The 21990-nt window shown below is 38.0% G+C and overlaps 1 protein-coding gene across 1 annotated transcript in view; it reads right to left on the bottom strand.

Annotated features, from left to right (window-relative positions):
- kcnn4 (potassium intermediate/small conductance calcium-activated channel, subfamily N, member 4) overlaps positions 1–17969 on the bottom strand; it is a 46441-nt gene extending 28472 nt beyond the window's left edge. Inside the window, exons 1-2 of the mRNA XM_053622987.1 lie at positions 16026–17969; positions 3466–3561 (exon numbers count right to left, since the gene is read on the bottom strand). Of these exons, the coding sequence (XP_053478962.1) occupies positions 3466–3561; positions 16026–16295 (366 nt within the window). The 5' untranslated portion in view covers positions 16296–17969. The remainder of the gene's footprint in view (positions 1–3465; positions 3562–16025) is intronic.
- Positions 17970–21990: the final 4021 nt, after the last annotated feature.

The following is a 21990-nucleotide window of genomic DNA, read 5'->3' as shown; positions in this document are numbered from 1 at the left end:
ATTGACCAGGATAAGCAGCAGCTTACCCAGCATAATCTTACGGTCCAAATGACCTGTCTAGCTCTCCTGATTAGTTTGTTCTGTCTGCTGGCATCTCCTCCCTTAATGCCATTCCCCCATCAGACTGCTGCATAAAAAATGTTGCTGGACACCACTGACTAATAAAACATGAAGGAACTAATGTTGGAACTACTTCTTGCCCACACCATGGAATATTTTCTACATTCTGCATCATTCTCCAGCCTTACTTACTCCAAGTCAACTAATAAATATTAAAGAACTGTGGTGGTCTGCTTTGTACATATTTGTAAATGCTTGGTGGTCTCAGTGAAAACACACTTTAAATAAATAAATAAATAAATAAAATTATAATATATATTATTGTCGTAGAGCCCCTTTCTCTACTTCTATAAGTCAGATAGGTTTCACAGACACCAGTGATTAATATAGAAATCTCTAAAAAATATAAATATATAGCACCTTTAAACTTTGCTACATGCTACAATAACAGTCTAATATGGGTATAAACCTCAATATCATACAGTTTTGATTCTTAAGGCAACAATTCAACATTTCTACTATTAGGATCACTACCGCTGGACCTGCTATGATACAATATGATTTATTAGCCTCCGATCATTTACATTTACATTTTATGGAATTTGGCAGACGCCCTTATCCTGAGGGACTTAAACTTATCTCATTTATACAACTGAGCAGTTGAGGGTTATGGGCCTTGCTCAAGGGCCCAACAGTGGCAACTTGGTGGTGCTGGGATTTGAAATCACGACCTTCCGATCAGAAGTCCAACACTGAGCTACCACGCTGCGCACGGTGGCTTAGTGGTTAGCACGTTTGCCTCACACCTCCAGGGTCGCGGGTTCCGATTCCCACTGTGGCCCTGTGTGTGTGGTGTTTGCATGTTCTCCCCGTGCTGCGGGGGTTTCCTTCGGGTACTCCGGTTTCCTCCCACAGTCCAAAGACATGCATGGTAGGCTGACTGGCATGTCCAAAGTGTCCATAGTGTATGAATGGGTGTGTGAATGTGTATGTGAGTGTGCCCTGCAATGGATTGGCACCCTGTCCAGGGTGTACCCTGCCTTGTGCCCGATGCTCCCTGGGATAGGCTCCAGGTTCCCCCATGACCCTGACGAAGGATAAGTGGTATAGAAGATGGATGGATGGATGGAAGATGTAGTGACGGAATTTTTTGTTTAAAAGTATCAGAGTTATGGGGCTAGCCTATTTGCACACAAGTTTAAAAATGCTAGCCTATTTGCACACAAGTTTAAAAATATGAATGATTTTTTATGTACCGATTATTATTATAACTAACAGTAAGCGTTTAGGATTGTTAACTCAGTTTATTTCAATTGCAGTTCGCTTCTGTGTGATACGCATATTGTGATAATATGCACTGTACATTGTAATTGTTTTTCTAAAGCTTACCTTCACAACAACTATTTACACGACAACAAATTTCACTGCCTGTACTGTATTAGGGTCTACAACCATTCAAATAGCAAAGACAAAATGTATAGGACACATTCCTAAAATCTTGGACTCTCCTCAAATTTTACGAGTCCCATGGGAGCAAAATATCAGGTAGGGAGTAGATGCCATCAGGGAAACGCTTGTGTCTTTGCATGCTTGATCAGAAGTGACATGTGATTAGATACTTAAGAAGAAGCAGGAATCTCTGTATGATGATTTATTTATTTTTTATTAATTTTTAATATTATCTTATAGTGTGACCTCCTGTGTAGAAATAAAGGTGTACTAAACTATGTCTAATACGTATGGAGAAGATGATAAATGTCAATTCTGCATAGCACTAGGCTATTTTGTAGTGGTCTGTGTTTTTTTTTTCACTTATGCAATAAACAAATGTCAGAACAGATAAAGCAGCAACGCTGTACTTATCTGCTCTATCTCCGGGCAGGACTCACAGTTCAATTTAACCATGATGTAGACTTTCTTGAATTACACCCAGTCATGGTTTAACAGTCATCACATTAATCACCTCTATTTGGCCTTCATCCACTGTCTCCATTTTATTTAATTACAGAAGGCCCAAAGTGTTTTACCATCATTATTCTGTGAACACCTTAGCCATAACACCTGAATTATGTCACGGATTAGCATTCATAATTAGTGCCAGATACATACATTTACAACAATTTCTTGTAATATTGACACAAATAGGTAATAAACCATCCAAAAATGGTTTCAAGTCAAAGGCTTTACGTTAAAGGTAACCATGAGGTGGTTTCTTCTGCTATCTATTTACCTCTTTACTCGATACATACATATTTTATTAAATTCATTAATTGTCATTTAATTTGTGGGTCAATAATTTATTGGTTTGATTGAGGAATAGAAATATTGCAGTCAGTCCACATTCATTTGCAAAATGTGGCTCTTTTTTTATTTCATAGCACTCATGGTGCACTGTGTAACCTGTCTCAAATTGTGATCTAAGGAGCATGTGAAAGTAATATAATACTGGGACTTGCTGTCTTGGACTTGGTGTCTTATGCATTGTGGGTGCTGGGAGAAACCACCACAATGTATATTAATTTGCAATCTTTTTTTTTAAAATTCCCTTTCCTTATTACTTTTTCTGCTATAATACCTATCAACATAAGTACAAAAACAGTCTGTTTTATTTGGTAAGTACTTTTTTGTGGCTCCCCTGCAGCAGCTGCACAGTATTGAATATAGTATATCACGTCCTGTGTGCATTTCCTTATACCTTTCACCTTTAAACAACATTAAATATTTTCCCAACATGGTTCCTAATTTAAACACTAGTGCCAATAGATATCTGAAAAATAAACAGTAACCACTGTGATTTAAAAGGTTCAGGCAGAAGCGAGAGTCAATAACTGACTTTGTGAGGTGGTCTGAAGTGTTATACTATGATATCATTTACCACTGAACTGCTGTGTACACTGACTATGATTAAACCACTGACAAAAATAAAACAGTCATGTCATCAAGGCACCAATATGATATATCAGTAGCGACATTAATTCATGTACACTGATATTCATGAGAAACAAACTTAAAATGCCTGAGCAGATATAAAATGGCAATATACTTATAATGGCAATAAAAATGGCTTAAATATTGTTTATGCTAACACCCAATTATATTCTTCTTTCAAAAGAACATCCCACATGAACTGTGATGTTGGTATAAAGGTACATTTGATACACTAAGTCACTCCATTAATTAATAGAAATCTTATTGGTAAGGAAAATCTTCAAATCTCATTGCAAAATTTCTCTTCTGCTTTTGCAGGCTTGGAGTACATTAGGCCAACAATATTATCACAAAGAGAATGGATCTTAATTTCACAATGAAAGTTTCTATCATTTTAAGGGTGTATTGTATGGCTAAAATGTATATACAGTACCGTATGTTTCTCACAGGAGTAGTAGGTTAAACTGAATAACTCACCCGGATGTCTTTATAATGGAAGGCAATGATAAAGATGAGCAGACAGCCGGTTGAGAAGCTGATGAGGCAGTTTATACAGAGGGCATAGATGGAGCCCTGAGAAAAAGCACAGAGGAAGAAGATGGAAACATATAATTAGAACAAAGACATGATGGGAGTCTTTGAGCAGTCCATGCATCAAATTATTTGATTATATAAACAACACTTAAGACGTTTGCTTCTTTCCTTCAGTAATACCCCAAAACAAAGGAAAGGTCTGATGTCCTTGTTCTTGAAACAGATTAAACAGGAAGACAAAAGAATTGGTAGTATAATCACCTGGACGTCAACTTTTTTCTTCATTTGTACCCTTATACTGTGTATATATATATATATATATATATATATATATATATATATATATATATATATATATATACTGTAACATAAACTGTATAAATTGTATGTACATATTTCCTTACCACAAAATGGTTTTTGTCACAGCCCTCACTGTCACTTCTTTCCATATTTTGTTCTAATTTTGTATTGGTGTATACACTGGTACACTTCGTCTTATGTGGGATATGGGCACACCTGTTTCCAGGTATGACACTATGACCAGTGACCCAAGAGGCATGCGCAAAAAACTACAACCACAACACATGCACCTGAGCTAGGACTTGGTGCAATCAGCAACAATTAGAGAGCAAACAATCTCTTCCAGTTGCCCGGCTGACAGCTTATGAAGAGTTTATATTACTTGCAGAATTGACAGCTTGTTCAGTGCAGTAGCCATGGCCTCCTGAAAGGAGGACAAAGAAAATAAGCTTTACCAAACTAACCACCAAGAACCAGGTATGTGCTATGCTTGAGTTAGAATCTTGTTGTCAGCCCTTTTTTTTAAATCAGCAACTCCATTTTCACACTCTATCCCCTCCTCCTGGTCAAAAAGCCCAGCTCTAGAAGATAAAGTGGACTCAGAGGCTATGGCCACCTTCTCAGCTTTGCTAGACAACACCTGCTCTGTGTTGATAAAAGACTAAACTATGTTTTGATGTCTTACCTGTATTCTTGCTAGACTGGTAGATGTACAGATTTACAGAACACACAGTAGTTGTCAAGCTGACATTGGTGCTCACTTCCAACACACCTTCTGGACATCCAAACTACATTTACCAGGATCACCAGCCAGCAAATTAAAAGTTAATGAACTTGGCCCTGAAGTTACTGTACACTGTGTGTATAGACTTGTGAGTCCAGAAGTAAAAATAAATACAAGCTCTGCTACACAATAACAAAGGTTTGCAGGATCTCTTTTTTGTTGTTGAAGAGGTTGTTAATATAAATGTGTAAAAATACAGTGCACCAGTCCTAATACTTTGGTTAAAGATACAGTTCCAAAGGCATACAGTATATGGTTCTGTTATTTCTGTATTTACGTCATCATAATAAACAGTGGTACTACTAGTGTTTTTTTTAGTAAACAGCATTTAAATTTACTCATTAACTTTAGATCAAGGACTGCCATAACAATTTGAGAACTAGTGTATTTGTCTTACTAGACCTAGTAGGAATGCTGTAGCCAAGTGCAGTTTACCCTGAAGTCATGTGGATTTGAATAAGCAAATTGCTAACCAATAAACAGCAGGCAATTTCTTGGGAGCTTTTCAAAATATATAAACCTGATGATTGTGTATTGATAGAATGTATAAGCTTAGCTAAATTATGGTTTTGTTATGCAGTACAATTCTGTTAGAACTGCATGCCTGCAGTGCAGTGAAGAAAATTTAAGCTAAATGAGGTTTAAGCACCCATTAATGTGTAATGCACAATTACATTTACTGATATCATGCTGTCATGGATATCACCCTGGTGACTTTTTTGCATGTTCTTTCCTGGTTTGGTTTGTCATTAACTTATATGATGGATTATTAGTTTCAAACTCATTTGCACCCATTAGAGCAGCCATAGCTGACCAATGGAAGGAAAATTCCTGGAAAACTTGCCTGGGTTCAGCGGTCAATAAGCATCATTAATTCTCACGAGATGGAAGAAGTGAATGAGTGGGTGACACACTGGACATGTTATTATGAGTTAAACCCATGGTACTGGACTTAATTTACCTTTGAAAAAAAACATTGTTAATATATTACAACAAGAACAAGCCAAAATTAGACATTAGTTGTGAAATTTGTTTCAATTCAATGTTCCTATCATGCTTGATACTTTTGGCTAAAGCCCATGGTATATGTTTTACATGTATGCTTTGATAATGCAGCTTTATAATCTTGTTCCCTATCAGTATCACGCAAACAAAAAGGATGAGGAGGGACTTACACCACCTGATTAGTATACCCGGTATATATATATATACCACTATATATGTATATACAGTATGTATATGGTATATACATATACACATATATGGTATATATAATATACCAGTACATATGGGCGGCTGTGGCTCAGGTGGTAGAGCGGGTTGTCCGCTAATCATAAGGTTGGCGGTTCAATTCCTCACCCACATGACTCCACATGCTGAAGTGTCCTTGGGCAAGACACTGAACCCCAAGTTGCTCTCGATGGCAAGTTAGCGCCTTGCATGGCAGCTCTGCTACCATTGGTGTGTGAGTTTGTGTGTGAATGGGTGAATGAAACAGTGTAAAGCGCTTTGGATAAAAGCGCTATATAAGTGTGCCATTTACCATTATTTACCATTAACCCAATACATGGTTTTTATGTAAAGCATAGACCTATAGAGTAAATGTACCTATAGACTTTTAATGTGTAATGATTATAAATTCCCAGTGAATAATAAGAATTTTAACTCATATTGAAAAAAAGTAATAGTATTTCATATGAAAATTGCACAAGATTGGGTTGAAAAAAGTGGAAAGGAGAGAACTGTGAACCGGCTGTGACTGAAGTCCAATCGTTTAACTATGTTCTAATGATAATAGTATTATAAACTTGAATATTTATGCAAATAAATATGCACCATTTCTATCAAATGTATTAATTTTCTATACCTAGAATCTAAATGTGTCTATCAATATTCTTTATATGCTGCTATATTCATACATACTACATGGCCAAAAGTTTGTGGACACCTGACCATCACACCCACATGTGGGCCTTCCATAAAGTGGTGTTCAAAAATGGGATGTTCCAAAAGCACATATTGGTGTGATGGACAGGCGTCTACTAATTTTTGGACATGTAGTGTGTCAGTATGTACTGCACTCTGCATTTACCTACATGTATATTAGTCCCTTTATTTATGTCATGCTAAGTGTCAATATTCGAACATTATGCTCATATGTGTATTAACCCCTCCACTTACACTATGGACCTAGTGACATGTTATCCATCCCACTTCATGTGTATGTCTGGAATTTTGGGTTTCAAACATATGTTCTAGCTAGAGCAAAATTGCTAGGGTATTTACATTGCAGATGTCTGTTATCAACTGCAATAAAAGCAGCTCTAATTTCCAGTTTACCATAAAGCATAGGCCTTATGAGATACCATATTTACAACACATATAAGGTCATTTCTGATTGTTTTTGCCATTTGATTTATCACCAACTAAAAGTTAAATGAGAAGGAATAACACTGGGGGGTCCATGTAGGAGAAGTGGTACAGAAAATGGATGGATGGATGGAATAACAAATCATGAATAACTAAACAGATTTCTAAACTTTTTAACTCCATATCACCAGAGCAAGTTCCACACTACCTCAGCAAAACAACATTTACACAACATCATCAGCAGTCCAACTACATGTCCCTGTAAGTGCTGCTTAAATTATGGCTAATGTTCAACTGCCGTGCCGTCACAGGTTACCAAGAAAACACACCATATATGCTAAACGTGAAATACAAAAGAGGCTCGTGTTGACATTGTTCACACACACAAATGTTCCACTTTATCCTCCTGCTAAAAATACACAGATTTCAGCTAAAGTTTTTTGTTTATACTGAAAATATAAGTTAGCATAATTAAAATGTGTAGTATCACTAATAGATTTTGTTAGTAGTAATATCATAATGTAAGGTAACAAATAATAATAATAAAAAGATTAGTAATACACACAACATAAAAAACTAAGATTTAGAACAAAAGAATAAAAAAAAATCTTAAATGTACAGAAGCTTAATATGAAATTTATCTAGAAGCCTTTTCTACCTGGAAAGCATGTACATTTGTTATTTACTATTTACAATAATAATCAGTGACTGCAGACTAAAAATTCACCCTCTAGCAGTAATTCCTTTCTAAAATCATTTGGATGAACAAAGCATTTTTACATCAGGTACATGCTTCAGTAAACAAATTCATTTGTGAGGAATTTCTTTATCTTTCATTTGCAGATACAATTTTAGCATCACAGTTAATGAGTTGAAAATGACTAACGCTTAAATCCAGGATGTATCATGCTGTAGTAAATAAAACTTACTCACACACACTTACTCATCACCAGCAAAACAGTTTTCCATTCTTTCACTATTACAGTATGACTGTGTGTGAAAATGTGTAGGCTATGTGATCGCCATTATGACTTACTAGTGCTCGGGTGGTGATGTAAATGGAAGTTTTAATGGATTCATTTAACAATTCAAGGAGCTGAACAACATATCCCGGTCAGAGTACAGAACAATTAGGAAAATCTTCAAGGCGGAGGTGTTGCTGGTGCACTAGCAGCATGTATTGCTTTCCCATAATTTCACCGACTATGTTTGTGTCTGGAGTGCAATGCACCCCATTTTTAGCCATTTTGTATAATACAGCACTGACTACACCTAAAGGCAACTGTTTGTATTTGCCAACTGGTATTTCAGAAACTGCTGACTTCCTGGGATTTTCACACACAACAGTCTGTAGGGTGTAAACAGAATGGTGTGTAAAACCAAAAAACACAACTGAGCCGCAAAAGACAGAAATGTCTTATTGACGAGAGAGGTCAGAGGAGAATGGCCAGACTGGTTAGAGCTGATAGGAAGGCTTTGGCAACTTAACCACATCTTATAACCACGGTGAGCAGAAAAGCATCTCGTTGTACACAAACTGTCAAATCAATGGTTGACAGGATTGGAATCTGATGTAGTCTTCTGTTGTTGTATCCCATCCACCTCAAGGTTTGATGTGTTGTAGGTTGCGAGATGCTTTTCTGCTTTTCTATTTAAGTGGCAAGTGAGTGTATATGTGCTCTTAATTAATTAGATAAGTCTAAAAATAAGACCTTAAGTTCTCAGATTTCACATGAAATTAAAATGTCTTTTCCCAAAATGTTCTTGATCAGAAACTACATTATTGCGTTCATATTTTGGTACTTTAACTAAACAATTATATGCTCATGCTGTTCAACATAAATGCCAGTTCCACACAACTGAGAGGGAAATCTGCTTATGCAATAATTCCAAAATTAAATCAGCACAATAATACAGATGATCTGCCTACATCTTGTGTTATCCCAGAGATGTTTAGAACCAGAATTTACTATATTTGTACTAGACTACTGGCATATTATAACTATGCACCCAACCTGTTAATATACACTTATATTTTAAACATATAACAAATTATTAGCCTGTTTTGATGTTTATTAAAACTGTGCATACAATTCCACCTAGGGGTTTAAAGAAAGAAAAGTGTTTCTTTGAATTTGTTACAACAGACAGATAACTTATCAACTTGCTTCACACTCACTGGGTGTGCTCCAAATGCTGGTGTTTCATAGAGAAATGACATTTAAATGAAATGGCTGGTGGGCACTGAACATGTGAATTCTAACTATATGTTGTAGATAAAGTAGCTAACGTTCCACTTTGTTTTATTACATATTACACAATTACAATTATAGGTAATTTCTAAGTGTTAGGGTATTATAACTAATGCTATTGAAACTATACTGTACAAACACTTGATAAGTAAGGAATAAAACATGTTGGGGCATGCTGATTATTTTCCTATAACAGCATGTCCTGAAGTATTTTACTCCTCTTATATTTCACAGCAATTTGCCCATAGTTGCATTTTTATTCATTAAAGAACATACGTTTTAGTCATACAACTTACATTATAACAGCTATAAATAGTCATTCACTCCCCAGCCTCTTTGTTTTTTCTCTTGTAAAATCACCCAGAATCTGCAGAGGTCACCATCCTGAACCCCTCCTTATGAAAACATAAAGGAACAGTGCTGACACTGAAGACTCATTTAAAAAATGCTAAGTACATGCCTCCTCGCAGAATATCGTCATAGCAACAATTACACACATTGTTTAATCTGTTTACGTAGAGCGTCCTCCATAAAAGTCCCTGTGAATGTTAGATGCTGAAACATACATGAATTTTAGTGCGTGCCAGACAGGCATCAAGATTAAGATGTTTTTCTGCCTCTTTGATCGTCATAGTGAAAATAAGATTTGAAATTCTGTGCTGGACCTGCTGACTCACTGAAGGTCATTCCACAAATCTCATTATTCAACTAGGTGCCAATTATACAGTAAATGATGTGGAAAGATGCAATATGACCACAGGCGGTTAAAGGAGTGCAAAAGGGGGAGGTGAAATGTGGAAAAACAACCATAAATAGTCAGTTTTCCCGCATAAATGGGTTTCCAGGAGAACAAGGGCTGCTTCAGCCGCTCCAATTAGCATGGTATGTGGTGGAGAGGACAACACCTGAAAATCAGCATCTGAAGGTCAACCCTCAAATCCATTATTCAAACAAGCACTAATTCTGTATTAAATGATGTGGAAAAGATGTGATATGATCGTGGGCGGTCCATCATAGAGGGGGAGGCTGAATGTGGAAAAACTTTGATAACCCTTTTTACATTTCCTGCATAAACCTGCTTCCAGGAGAAAATTCTATTTAAGTATGCCATCACAGCCCAAGGATGAGTTGGGTTGTTTAGATTAGCATCTAAATGAATACTTGATCTATGCAGCTCAACATGCAAGATGTTTTGAAATCATTTGGTCATTCTTCCACAGAAATATAATTACTGGAAAATATAGGAGATCTCACGCAAACGTTGATTAGTTGTTGATCATGGAGAGCTTAGGAAAATATGTCTGTTGAGCATATGAGAATGTTAAACGGTTTGAAACGTGAGAGCAATATTAAAACCTGCTTGTCAAGCTTATGTAAACCATGATTTCATGAGAAGAGTCATACACTGAAATAAATGTTAAGGTCCAGTTAAAAAACTTATAAAACAATAGCAACCACAATAGCAAACCAATCACAGATTCTTTCACATTCTTCAAATACAAAACATATGTTCAATACAGAAGCCCAACGTCCTTTGAAAGTGTGCGTAAATGTAGATGTAGTCGTGTCTATCTAGTTATTTAGTTGGTGTAAGTGTGTGGGGAGTGCAAGGTTGTTGTTTTTTTGTTTTTCGTTTACCTCAATCCATAATCATTATTACAAAGATTAAAAATGTAGAGTTTGCTTCCGTTTTTGTTAAAACAGATAGGATGCAAACATTAGTCTGTGACTCTATATTGACTCCTGGCCAAGCACACTCAAGGACATTTACAGGCTGCACACACGTTCGGTAGCACTCAGGATATCTGGTTTCCTGAGTTAGTCCCTGCTTGGTGTATTGCCACTGTAGCCAGCAGATTACTCTATGTATAAAAGACTATCAAAAGCCCCTTGATTCTGCTTTGGATATAAGCACTTAACAAATGAATAAACAGTCCTGCAGGATTTGGGGATTTTGTGATTAACACAAAAATGAACGCAAAATCTAGGAAACTCCGCAGTATTCTGATGAGCTTGCAATTTTTCCAAATTACCGCAGATTTTCTGTAGATTTGGGCCGAGACACATTATGTGACGTCATCACAACTCGCATTCAGCCAAAGCCCTTTTCGATTCACATGCATTGAACATGAGTACAGCTAAAAGGGCTCCGTTACCTACAAACATCACTGCAAAAGACCATGCAAATAAAAACAACACAAAAAACGCTGCAAATTACATCACAAATTGAGCAAAATCAACCATTTTTGGCCACAGCAATCACAAAAAAACTCGAAATCCTGTACGGACTGAATAAAACAAGCTTTCAGGCTGAAAGTGTCTAGAGATAAACAATTTATTGGACCTAAAGCTGTCAGAGAAATTATTTTCTCTTCTGCGCATTTTTGGTTCATTTTATTGAGTTGTTTGCTTAGTGTTGGGTAGCTTTTGTGTAACCCAGTCGCTGGGTTAGAGGTTGGGTCATTTTCACTGACAGTTGAAACAGTGCACCCCGACGCATCAGCCCAACTCCTGTCTCAAATCAGCTCAGCGCTTAAGTTACCTTTTTTTTATCTATAAAACCATTACTGTACACTAGAAAATGCAAAAGTATGCAAAATAGGACAGTTCACATGACATTAACTGTTATTAAAAGTAACAGTATCTTCGTCAGCTTTGGTTTGCTTGTCTGTAATGCCCACTGGATCGTGATTAAGTTTGTTCTTCTGGTTTTATTTCCCCTTTTTAATGATTAAAACGTCTCCTTTGATCAAATTTGGTGTTTTTGTCTCAAATATGTGACTTAAGTGAGTCATTTAGTTCAAAGTAGATAAACACCTGACATGAGTGTTGTGTCGCATTAAAAGCAAACACAATATATCAGTGATGCTGCCTGCTGCCACTGAAAGCGTCTGTGCTGTCTTCACGTAGCGCCGACATTAAAACGCTACGTTTCCACTGGCGGGTTTTGAGCAAAGGTGAGCAGGTTTTCTCAGTTAATTCCTATGGAAGTTAAGTGCCACGCTCGTGAGGTAGACTGTGGGACTGACAGCAGCCAATAGCAGGAGCGTTGCGAGCAACGGTGAGCGGATTTCTTCCGTTCCAGTGGAAAGATACCGTAAGCCCTGTTCACATTGTTAGCGATTTTGTAGCTTGGAGAAATAAAATTGCTGGGTGGAATTTTTAACCTTGAGTTGGGCCAATTGTACCGGTTGCTTTCTGCAATATTAGGTAATTTTCTCTGTAACTGTTGAGTTTTAATGCTTAAGCAATGTTCTTCCCATGCTTCCCTTTAGGTTGTCAGTGTTAAGCCCATTACACAGCAAAGACGTTACAGGTTATTTTCTAGAATATTACGTAATTTACTCTAACCTTAACTTATTTAAGATCTTATTTAGTTCCATGTCGTCTCATGTGGTTAGTGTATTGTTTTATGTAGCACCTTAGTTCTGGAGGAACATTGTTTAGTTTCACTGTGTACTACAGCTGTATATGGTTGAAATGACAATAAAGCCACTTGAACTTGGGTTGCGAAGCTTGTGTAATGTTCTTCATGCACTTCCCTTTTGGTTGTCAGTGTCATGACCATTACACCGCATAACAGTTACACATGCGGCATTGTCTGTGTTTTTTTCCATTTTGCTACAGTGCAGCGCATTTCAACTGGTCTACAATCCACGGAATGTAAACACACCAATGACATTGTTGCACAATGCAAATTATATCATCATAAGTGAAGGGCTACAGCAATAGAAAACTGCCTCTTCCTTTCGTGTAGCTGCACAGCTATGCAAAGGGTTAAACACACTTTCAATAACGTGTAGCTGATGACAGGAGATTGTCTTTGAGGTTTTCATTAGAAGTTAATGCACTACTGATTTGATTTCAGATTTCATAAAACTTCTCGGTGTTGTTCCCTGACCATGCAGAGAGCCTATTTGAAACGTGGACCTTGAGTTTTAAAGACAAAATCCTGCGCTTCACCAGAAAGGAGAGGAAAGCTCAGGAGCTTCTCTCCAACATAGACAATTTGCCTCCAGGTACAGTTATGAATAAAAGAGCTGATAGTTGTTGCATAGTATAATGACAATAAAATTACTAAATGATACAAAATATTAATCCGCACAGAAGCCCAAGGTGATATTGGACTCAGACTGCTTCCTGTGATCTTGCCAGCCCCTGTTGGAAAAAAAACGTTCAAACCAAATTTGGAAGAAAATGTGAAGTCTTTCATTGACTTCAAGCATGTAAGTAATGTAATACTGCACACATCACTTTGTAAAGCATACTAACAGCAAACTAAAATGGCTAAATACATTAATACTCATCTCAAACTACCTTGTGCAAAGTGTCAAATGAATCAGAATCAGAATAGGTAAGGTAAGATCAAACAATGAGCTCTACTATAGATCATCAACAGGTCAACAATCGTCAACAAAGGTGAACAAATCAGGCAAGGAGCAAGCAGAGAGGAATCAGGAACAGGCAAGATCAAAACCAGGAAAATGGGAACAAAAGTGGGACGCTGGAACGCAAAGACTGAATAGTTTATTTGATGGTCTGGCAGAGGGCAAAAAGAATGACTATCTGGTCCTGGACATTGTGACATTACTAATTTCATGACCTAAAAGACAATGTTTATGCAAATTAGAGCAGAAGGAATCTGAGTCAGCTGCATGATATATAAAATAATGATGATGATTGATTTAGTATAATAATGCTGCATCATGCATGTATAGTGTGTTATATCTTCTTCTCATGCATTCTTCTAAGTTTTAATTCTGTTTTTAACAGGTTGGGACCAACGTGGTTGAATACTTGGGGGAGGCTGAGATCGCTGAACCCTTCCCCTTTGTCCTTGGCCTTGGAAACAACAATCAGTGCCATCAAGCATTTGTTGTTGGCAGAAAGGCACTACAGCAAAACACTCTTCTTGATGCTGTGGACACATGCTTTAAACATTGTTATGTTTTATGTTATGCGCACCAGTGTGGGAGTTTCTGCAGACTGTTGTCTACAAATTCCCAGGAACAGAAGCCACTTCAATAAGACTGCTGCATGGTTATTTGTCATGCTAAGCAGTACTGGAACCACAACATTTGGCCCTCTCCTGAATGCTATGTGAGTTTGTATGAAGAAGAAAGTTGTCACACCTACATTGATATATATATATATATAGCAATTTAGCAACTCGATTATGCAGCATGGCAATGATCCGAAGTAAGTGAAAGACTGATCTCCAGTTCTCAGAAGCGTTTGGTTGCAGTTATTGCTGCTAAAGGTGGCACAACCAGATTTTAAGTTTGAGGGGTCAATTAGTTTTTCACATTGGTGATGGGTACTGATTCAATAAAAAAAAAAAAACAAACTGTATTGTGTGTCTACTCAGGTTGCCTTTGCTTTATGTTGTATTTTGTTTGAGGATGTAAAACTATTTAGTGTGAGATATACACAACAACTGAAGTAATCAGGAAATACTTTTTCACAGTCAACTGTGTTGGTAATATCCTGAATCAGAGTTTCAGCAAAAATTTCAGCCCAACGACATCTCAAAAACTACAAAAAGGACCTGAAGCTAGCCCCCAAAAATTTGGTAAATGGAAAAGGGAGAATTTTTTATGGGTATTTTAACATAATTTAAAATAATTTAGTAATAAATAATTTAATATAATATAATAATAATAACATATATATATATATATATATATATATATATATAAAATAATATAATTTAGTAATAAATAATACATAATTTAGTCCTCTTTAGTTTAGAGGACGCGGAGTCCTTGGTTTCCAAAAAGAATTTCAAATTTCGATTCGTCGGTCCACAGATCAGTTTTCCAATTTGCCTCAGTCCATTTTAAATAAACTTTGGCCCAGAGAAGACGGCGGCGTTTTAGAGCTTTAACCAGCATTTGTGGCTGGCACAGCAAACTGTGTTCACAGACGATGAGTTCTGGAGGTGTTTCTGAGCCCACGCAGTGATTTCCATTACAGAATCCTGCCTGTTTTTAATGCAGTACTGCCTGAGGGCCCGAAGATCACGGGCATGCAACATTGATTTTCACCCTTGTCCCTTGCGCACAGATATTTCTCCAGATTCTGAGAATCTTTTAATGATATCATGTACTGTAGATGACGAGATATTCATAGTCTTCGCAATTTTACATTCAGGAACATTATACTGAAATTGTCCCACAAATTGTAGACGCAGTTTTTCGCAGATTGGTGAACCTCTGCCCATCTTTACTTCTGAAAGACTCTGCCTCTCTAAGATACTCTTTTTATACCCAATCATTTTACTGACCTATTCCCAATTAACCTCCAGCTGTTTCTTTTTACGAACACTTACTTTTCCAGCCTTTGGTTTCCCCGTTCCAACTTTTTTGAGACGTTTTGCGGCCAAAATTACCTTTTTTTTTTTTCTTAAAATGGTACTCAGTTTAAACATTTGATATGTTTTCTATGTTCTATTGTGAATAACATATGGGTTTATGAGATTTGCAAATCATTGCATTCTGTTTTTATTTACATTTATGTACACAGCGTCCCAACTTTTTTGGAATTGGGGTTGTAGTTCCTTCCTCCTTCCAACAAAAATCTAATTAAGTAGGATATAAAATAGGATATATAAATTTTATATATATATATATATATATATATATATATATATATATATATATAAATTTTAAGTATACCAGGACTCAGTATATAGAATTATAACATTAGTGACGTCATGCAGGAATACAGGAGCAGGAATTTGTCCGGAAATATCTATTGGAACCAGACGCCCCCTCCCCCCCTCGCCGGTCACTCACCGGCAGGTAAACGGCGGGACAGAGCTCGGCGTGCAGCATCATGAGCAGAATGCCGAGGAGAGCGGCTCCGAGCGCGCACGCGCAAAGGCGCCTCTTGTCCTCGAGCAGGAATTTTCTGTCTCTAAGGCGGTACAAACTGCCACCCTCGATCGGGCTCATCCGCTTGCCTGGGTGCGAGAGCGACACCGTGATGTCCGTCGTATCACCGTTGCGGCTTCCGAGCCCGTCCGCTTTGCTGTCAGAAAGCGAGTTGCGCACGCTCATTTCCATAACGGCGCCACCCCGAAAACAAACAAACAAATAAACACACACGAGCAGTCTTTAGTCAGCACCGTCCCGTCCCTCTTTCACCCAGTCGAGCGCATTCGCGTGCCCAAATCGGGGAGACATGACACGGATGAGACGCACGCGACTGTGGCGTGAGTAACACACAACTACGTTGCGCGAGACGCACAGAAACTCTAACGCAAACCTCGCGCTCAACTCAGCTCTCCTTGCGCACTTCACTCTGTCATTGGCTGAAGTCCTAACGGCTCTCTATTGGACATAGAAGAACCCTACGTAAGGTTTCATGTATTAGCTTATCTAGGGCACTTTGGGATTCGTTCCAAGTCTGCAAGGTTGCTGATAAAATGGCCAAAACTGACAAGTAAGATGAACGTCAATCAATATGAGGTCTAAAAACCTATTTTATAGCCTACCCTATCTAGGGTACGTGGAATAAGAAAAAATGGAATAAGAAACCACTTGCAATTCCCATTAAGTCTAAGAATACTGTACTGCTACCTGCCTTAAAAGGGCTGTCTACAGACCACAGAAAATGCATAATAATTATATGAATTAATTTATTCATATTCAGATAGATAGGTAGATAGATAGATAGATAGATAAAATTACTACATTAATTCATAATGTGCATCAATTTAAAAATGGCAATGTTTTTCAGTTCTTTGCATTGCTTATATTATGTAATAATATATTAATAAAAATATATAGGCTACCCTAATGTTTCCTCATTATAAAGCCGCAAAGCAGGTGATTGTATCAGGTGTCTGTGGTGAAGAATTAAAAAAAACAAAAAAAACAAAACAACTCTACAAGCTGGTAAATTATGATTTGTGTAAAGGGTACCCTCTAGTGGAAGACTAGTTAAGAAGCAGGTTGGCACCTAAAAATAAAAACGCCTAACTCAATAGTCTACATCAGAGTAAAACGGTACACTGGTTTTACATGCAGTGATATGACATCTCTGACCTCTCATGATTCCTTTGATACAACAACTTTGTAAGTCACTCATTATAGGCTAGATTAAAAAAAAAAGTTTATAGACTGCACACACGTTCGGATGCACGCAGTTTCCAAATGATTAAAGAAACCTTTCGGGCTAAATATCTCAAGATAAACAACATATTGGTCCTCAACCTGTAAGAGAAACAACTTTCTCATTAGAGTTTTGTGGTTTTGTCTCCATCCATCCATCCATCCATCTTCTATACCACTTATCCTTTTCAGGGTCACGGGGAAACCTGGAGCCTATCCCAGGAAGCATCGGGCACACAAGGCGGGGTACACCCTGGACAGGGTGCCAATTCATTGCAGGGCACAATCACATACACATTCACACACCCATTCATGCACTACAGACACTTTAGACACGCCAATCAGACTACCATGCATGTCTTTGGACTGGGGGAGGAAACCGGAGTACCCGGAGGAAACCCCTTCAGCACGGGGAGAACGTGAAAACTCCGCACACACAGGGCCACAGTGGGAATTGAACCCCCGACCCTGGAGGTGTGAGGCGAACGTGTATTTTTGTCTTTGCCTTCGATAACAGTTCTTTATATAGGCCTATATTTTTGAACACTCTACTCATATATTCAGTCCTTTCACTCTCAGACATTTTTGTGGTATCAGTTAGATATGATCCTAATCAGTCCCTGAATTACATTACTGAAAATGCCTTTCCTCTATAGTTCCTTCCTCCCTCTAAAAATATAATTACACTTAGGTCTAATTATTAAACATTAAGTAGGCTATAGTAGGATTCAGTATATGGAATTATTACATCAGTGATGTCCTGCAGGAATACAGCAGCAGGAATGTATCCTGAAATATCCATTACAAGTTTTCTTCTTGTCAATAAAAAGAATTTAAAACTTTTTAATAAAAATATACAGTGTTTAATATGTAGCATAGTTTGTGTTATACTGAGACTTTAAATCGTCCAAATGGAAATGTTTGTGTGTCAATGAGATGTTTTCCCTCTATAAATATATTTTATTATCAGTGGAATAAATTGCCAGACTGAGTGCTTTTTGTATGTCGGTCACTCACCGGCAGGTAAACGGCGGGACAGAGCTCGGCGTGCAGCATCATGAGCAGAATGCCGAGGAGAGCGGCTCCGAGCGCGCACGCGCAAAGGCGCCTCTTGTCCTCGAGCAGGAATTTTCTTTCTCTAAGGCGGTACAAACTGCCACCCTCGACCGGGCTCATCCGCTTGCCTGGGTGCGAGAGCGACACCGTGATGTCCGTTGCATGGCCGTTTTGGCACCCGAGCCCGTCCGCAGGAAGCGAGTTGCGCACGATCATTTCCATAACGGCGCCACCAGAAAACAAACAAATAACGTGAACGAAATTGTGCCTCTCACACAAACTGTGCCCGTCTTCATTCAGCACCGTCCCGTCCCTCTTTCAGCCATCCGAGCGCATTCGCGTGCCCAAATCGGGGGGACATGACACGGATGAGACGCACGCGACTGTGGCGTGAGTAACACACAACTACATTCCTCGAGACGCACAGAAACTCTAACGCAAACCTCGCGCCCACCTGAGATTTCCTTACACACTCCACTCTGCCATTGGCTGAATTGCTAACGGCTCTCTATTGGACATAGAAGAACCCTACGTAAGGTTTCATGTAGGCTATTATCTAAGGCAGTGGTTTTCAAAGTGGGGGCCGCCAGGGGGCGCCCGGGGGGCCTCAACAATTTGGTGTGAAAAATAAATAAATGTGTTTTCTCTTTCTCACTCTCAGACAACCACACACACACACACACACACACACACACACACACACACACAATCAATTCCTAATGTAATGTAATGTAAAGATGTAAGATGTAATTATTAATAATAAAAAAAGGGGGATATATTCAGAAGTCTGTATTTTTAATGTGTTTTAAAGACATCTTGCTAAAGGGCCTCGGTCAAATGTTAATGCCATTTGGGGGGCCTTGCCCTGGAAAAGTTTGGGAACCCCTGATATAGGGCACTTAATGGGACATTCTGGGATTCACTCCAAGTCTGCGAGGCTGGTCATAAAATGGCCAAAACTGACAAATTAGATGAATAATGTCAATCAAAACAAGGTAAAGAAATCTTTTTATATACCCTATACCCATTTGGGATTCGCATCAAGTCTACTAAAACCGCTATTTGCCTTTAAAAGTCTACAGACTGCAGAAAATGTGTAATAATTATTTTTATTTATTTATTACTGCGATGGGTTGGCACCCTGTCCAGGGTATCCTCCGCCTTGTGCCCCAAGTCCTCTGGGATAGGCTCCAGGTTCCCCGTGGCCCTTTGTAGGATAAGCGGTAGAGAAAAATGGATGGATGGATTTATTTATTTATTCATCTTCAGTAACCGCTTTATCCTGGTCAAGATCGTGGTAGATCCGGAGACTATATCCAGGAACACTGGGCGTGAGGTAGGATAGATTGAAATTGATAATAAATAAATAAATAAATAAATAAATTTAATATGGCCAGTTTCTTTAAGACGTTTGCATTTTATTATATTATGTAGCTAATAATTGATTAATAAACATGCAGCCTAATGTTTCCTCATAATAAAGCTGGAAAGCAGGTGATTGTATCAGGTGTGTTTGATGAAGAAAGCTGATTTGTGTAAAGGGGGCCCTCTAGTGAAGGACTAGTTAAGTTGCAGGTTGGCACCTGAAAATGTAAAAGTGGCTGACAAATCCTGCAGTTTCTAGAAATTAGGTTTGGTCCATATAGGCTAGTCAAATGCGTTTGGTTAATAAATCATGAACCCACTAGTCTTGCAGTGCTATTGGTCATCATTTGCCTCATCTACGTCCAACTTCTGTAAATAACGTGAAACAGAAAGCAATGAAGATGCGCTGGAGAACGGACGTGAAGTAGCCAGATGGAACAGAGAGGGAAATTGGCATTAAAAAGAAAAGAACTGCCAATCACTGGATTTTTTTTTTCTAGATCAGCAGTTTCTGAAATACTCAAACCAGCCCATCTGTCATCTACAACCATACAACAGTCAAAGTCACTGAGATCAAACTGTTTTCCCAATTTTGATATTTGATGTGAACATTAACTGAAGCTCTTGACCTGTATCTGCATGATTTTATGCATTGAGCTTTTGCGTCATGAATTGAAGATCAGATATTTGCATGAGCGGGCAGATGTACAGGGGTTTCTAATAAATTGGTATGTGAGTGTGGGAGTTTGGTCTGGGAGTGTATACCACAGTAGGTGGTCATTGGTCTCAAAAGTTTGTTATGAGTATATGGGGTGCCCTGAGTGAGTGTGAGAATCTTGGCCTGAATTTTTCTCCCAGTCCAGCCCTGGTGAATTGCCACTATAGTCTGCAGAATAGTCTGTGTGTACAAGGGTGTGGAAAGCTGAGAATTGAAATGGCTGGTTATTGATCTAATAAGATCACTCATTCTGATGACAGAGATATAATCATGGCCTGATATAAATATTTGTGGTCCCTTTCAAATAAAAAAAAACTTTCAATAACTCATACTTATGAAATTGATAGTTTGATTGAGAGCCTCACAGCTAATGTTTAGCACTCCTGATTATTGGCAGCTTTAATTGCTATAAGCCTCTTGATTTTGCTTTGGATATAATGCTGCATTCAACTATAGGTCATTACTCTGACCTCTGCCTAGTAAAAAAAACCCCAAAGAAAATACCCCCTCAAATAGGAATTCCTACTGGGGATGGTCTCATCAACCCCAAGCTCAGCAGGTGATGTCAAATCAACATGGCTGCTCACAGCATCAACAGTAAGCAAAGTAACAACTCTTACCTTTAAATGAGTTCTACAGTATATACAAGTATTTGTCAGATGTATCCTCATTATAAAGCCAGAAAGCAGGTGTATTGTATCAGGTGTGTTTGGTGCAAGAAAAGAAAAAAGTATAAAGCTGGTCTAAATGATAATTTTTGTAAAGGGGAACCTCTAATGTTGGACTAGTGTAGCACACTGGCACCTAAAAATAAACACCACATATAATTCAATAGCCTACAGCAGAGTCAAAAATAGTACACTGGTTCCAAATGTTGTATGCTCTGACAACTTGTAATTCTAGTGATACAGCAACTCACTCAATACAGCAATATAAATAATGGCATGCCTTTCCCCACTGAAACATTTCCTAATTACATAATGCCAAACATAATCCAGAGCAGTTGTTTCTTAAAGTGGTGTCTGTGAAACATAGTAAAGGGGTCCCTGATTTTATTTCTTTGTTACAGTGCTGAAAATTACAACCTATTATTAACAGACTTATTCTATTATATTTATTATTGATTTCTTATAGTTATTATATCGTTTGGTCACTTGTTCGTTTAATACAAACCTCAAAAAGTAGGGCTACAGATAGTGTCAACCTTCAAGTGTAAAAAGCTCTATAGTTATATTATATATATATATATATATATATATATATATATATATATATATATATATATATTAGATAGATAGTGGTTCTGACAGATCAACAGATCTTTCCCACTCCCACACCCAATTTTGTCCCCATGTCACTATAAGGTCTTCCCCCCAATGTCCACATTTAAGTCTGCCCCGTCAAGCCCCACTTTATCTTAACATGTTACCCCATGACCTTCCTAGACATCCTGTAAAACAACACTGATTACAGAATATGGACCAGAATGTCTGGTCACTGAACAAT

This window comes from Ictalurus furcatus, chromosome 1, assembly GCF_023375685.1.
Source record: "Ictalurus furcatus strain D&B chromosome 1, Billie_1.0, whole genome shotgun sequence".
NCBI classification, from domain to species: Eukaryota; Metazoa; Chordata; class Actinopteri; order Siluriformes; family Ictaluridae; genus Ictalurus; species Ictalurus furcatus.
The sequence above is the reverse complement of the archived record's forward strand: the minus strand, read 5'-3'. Positions and strand labels throughout refer to the sequence as shown.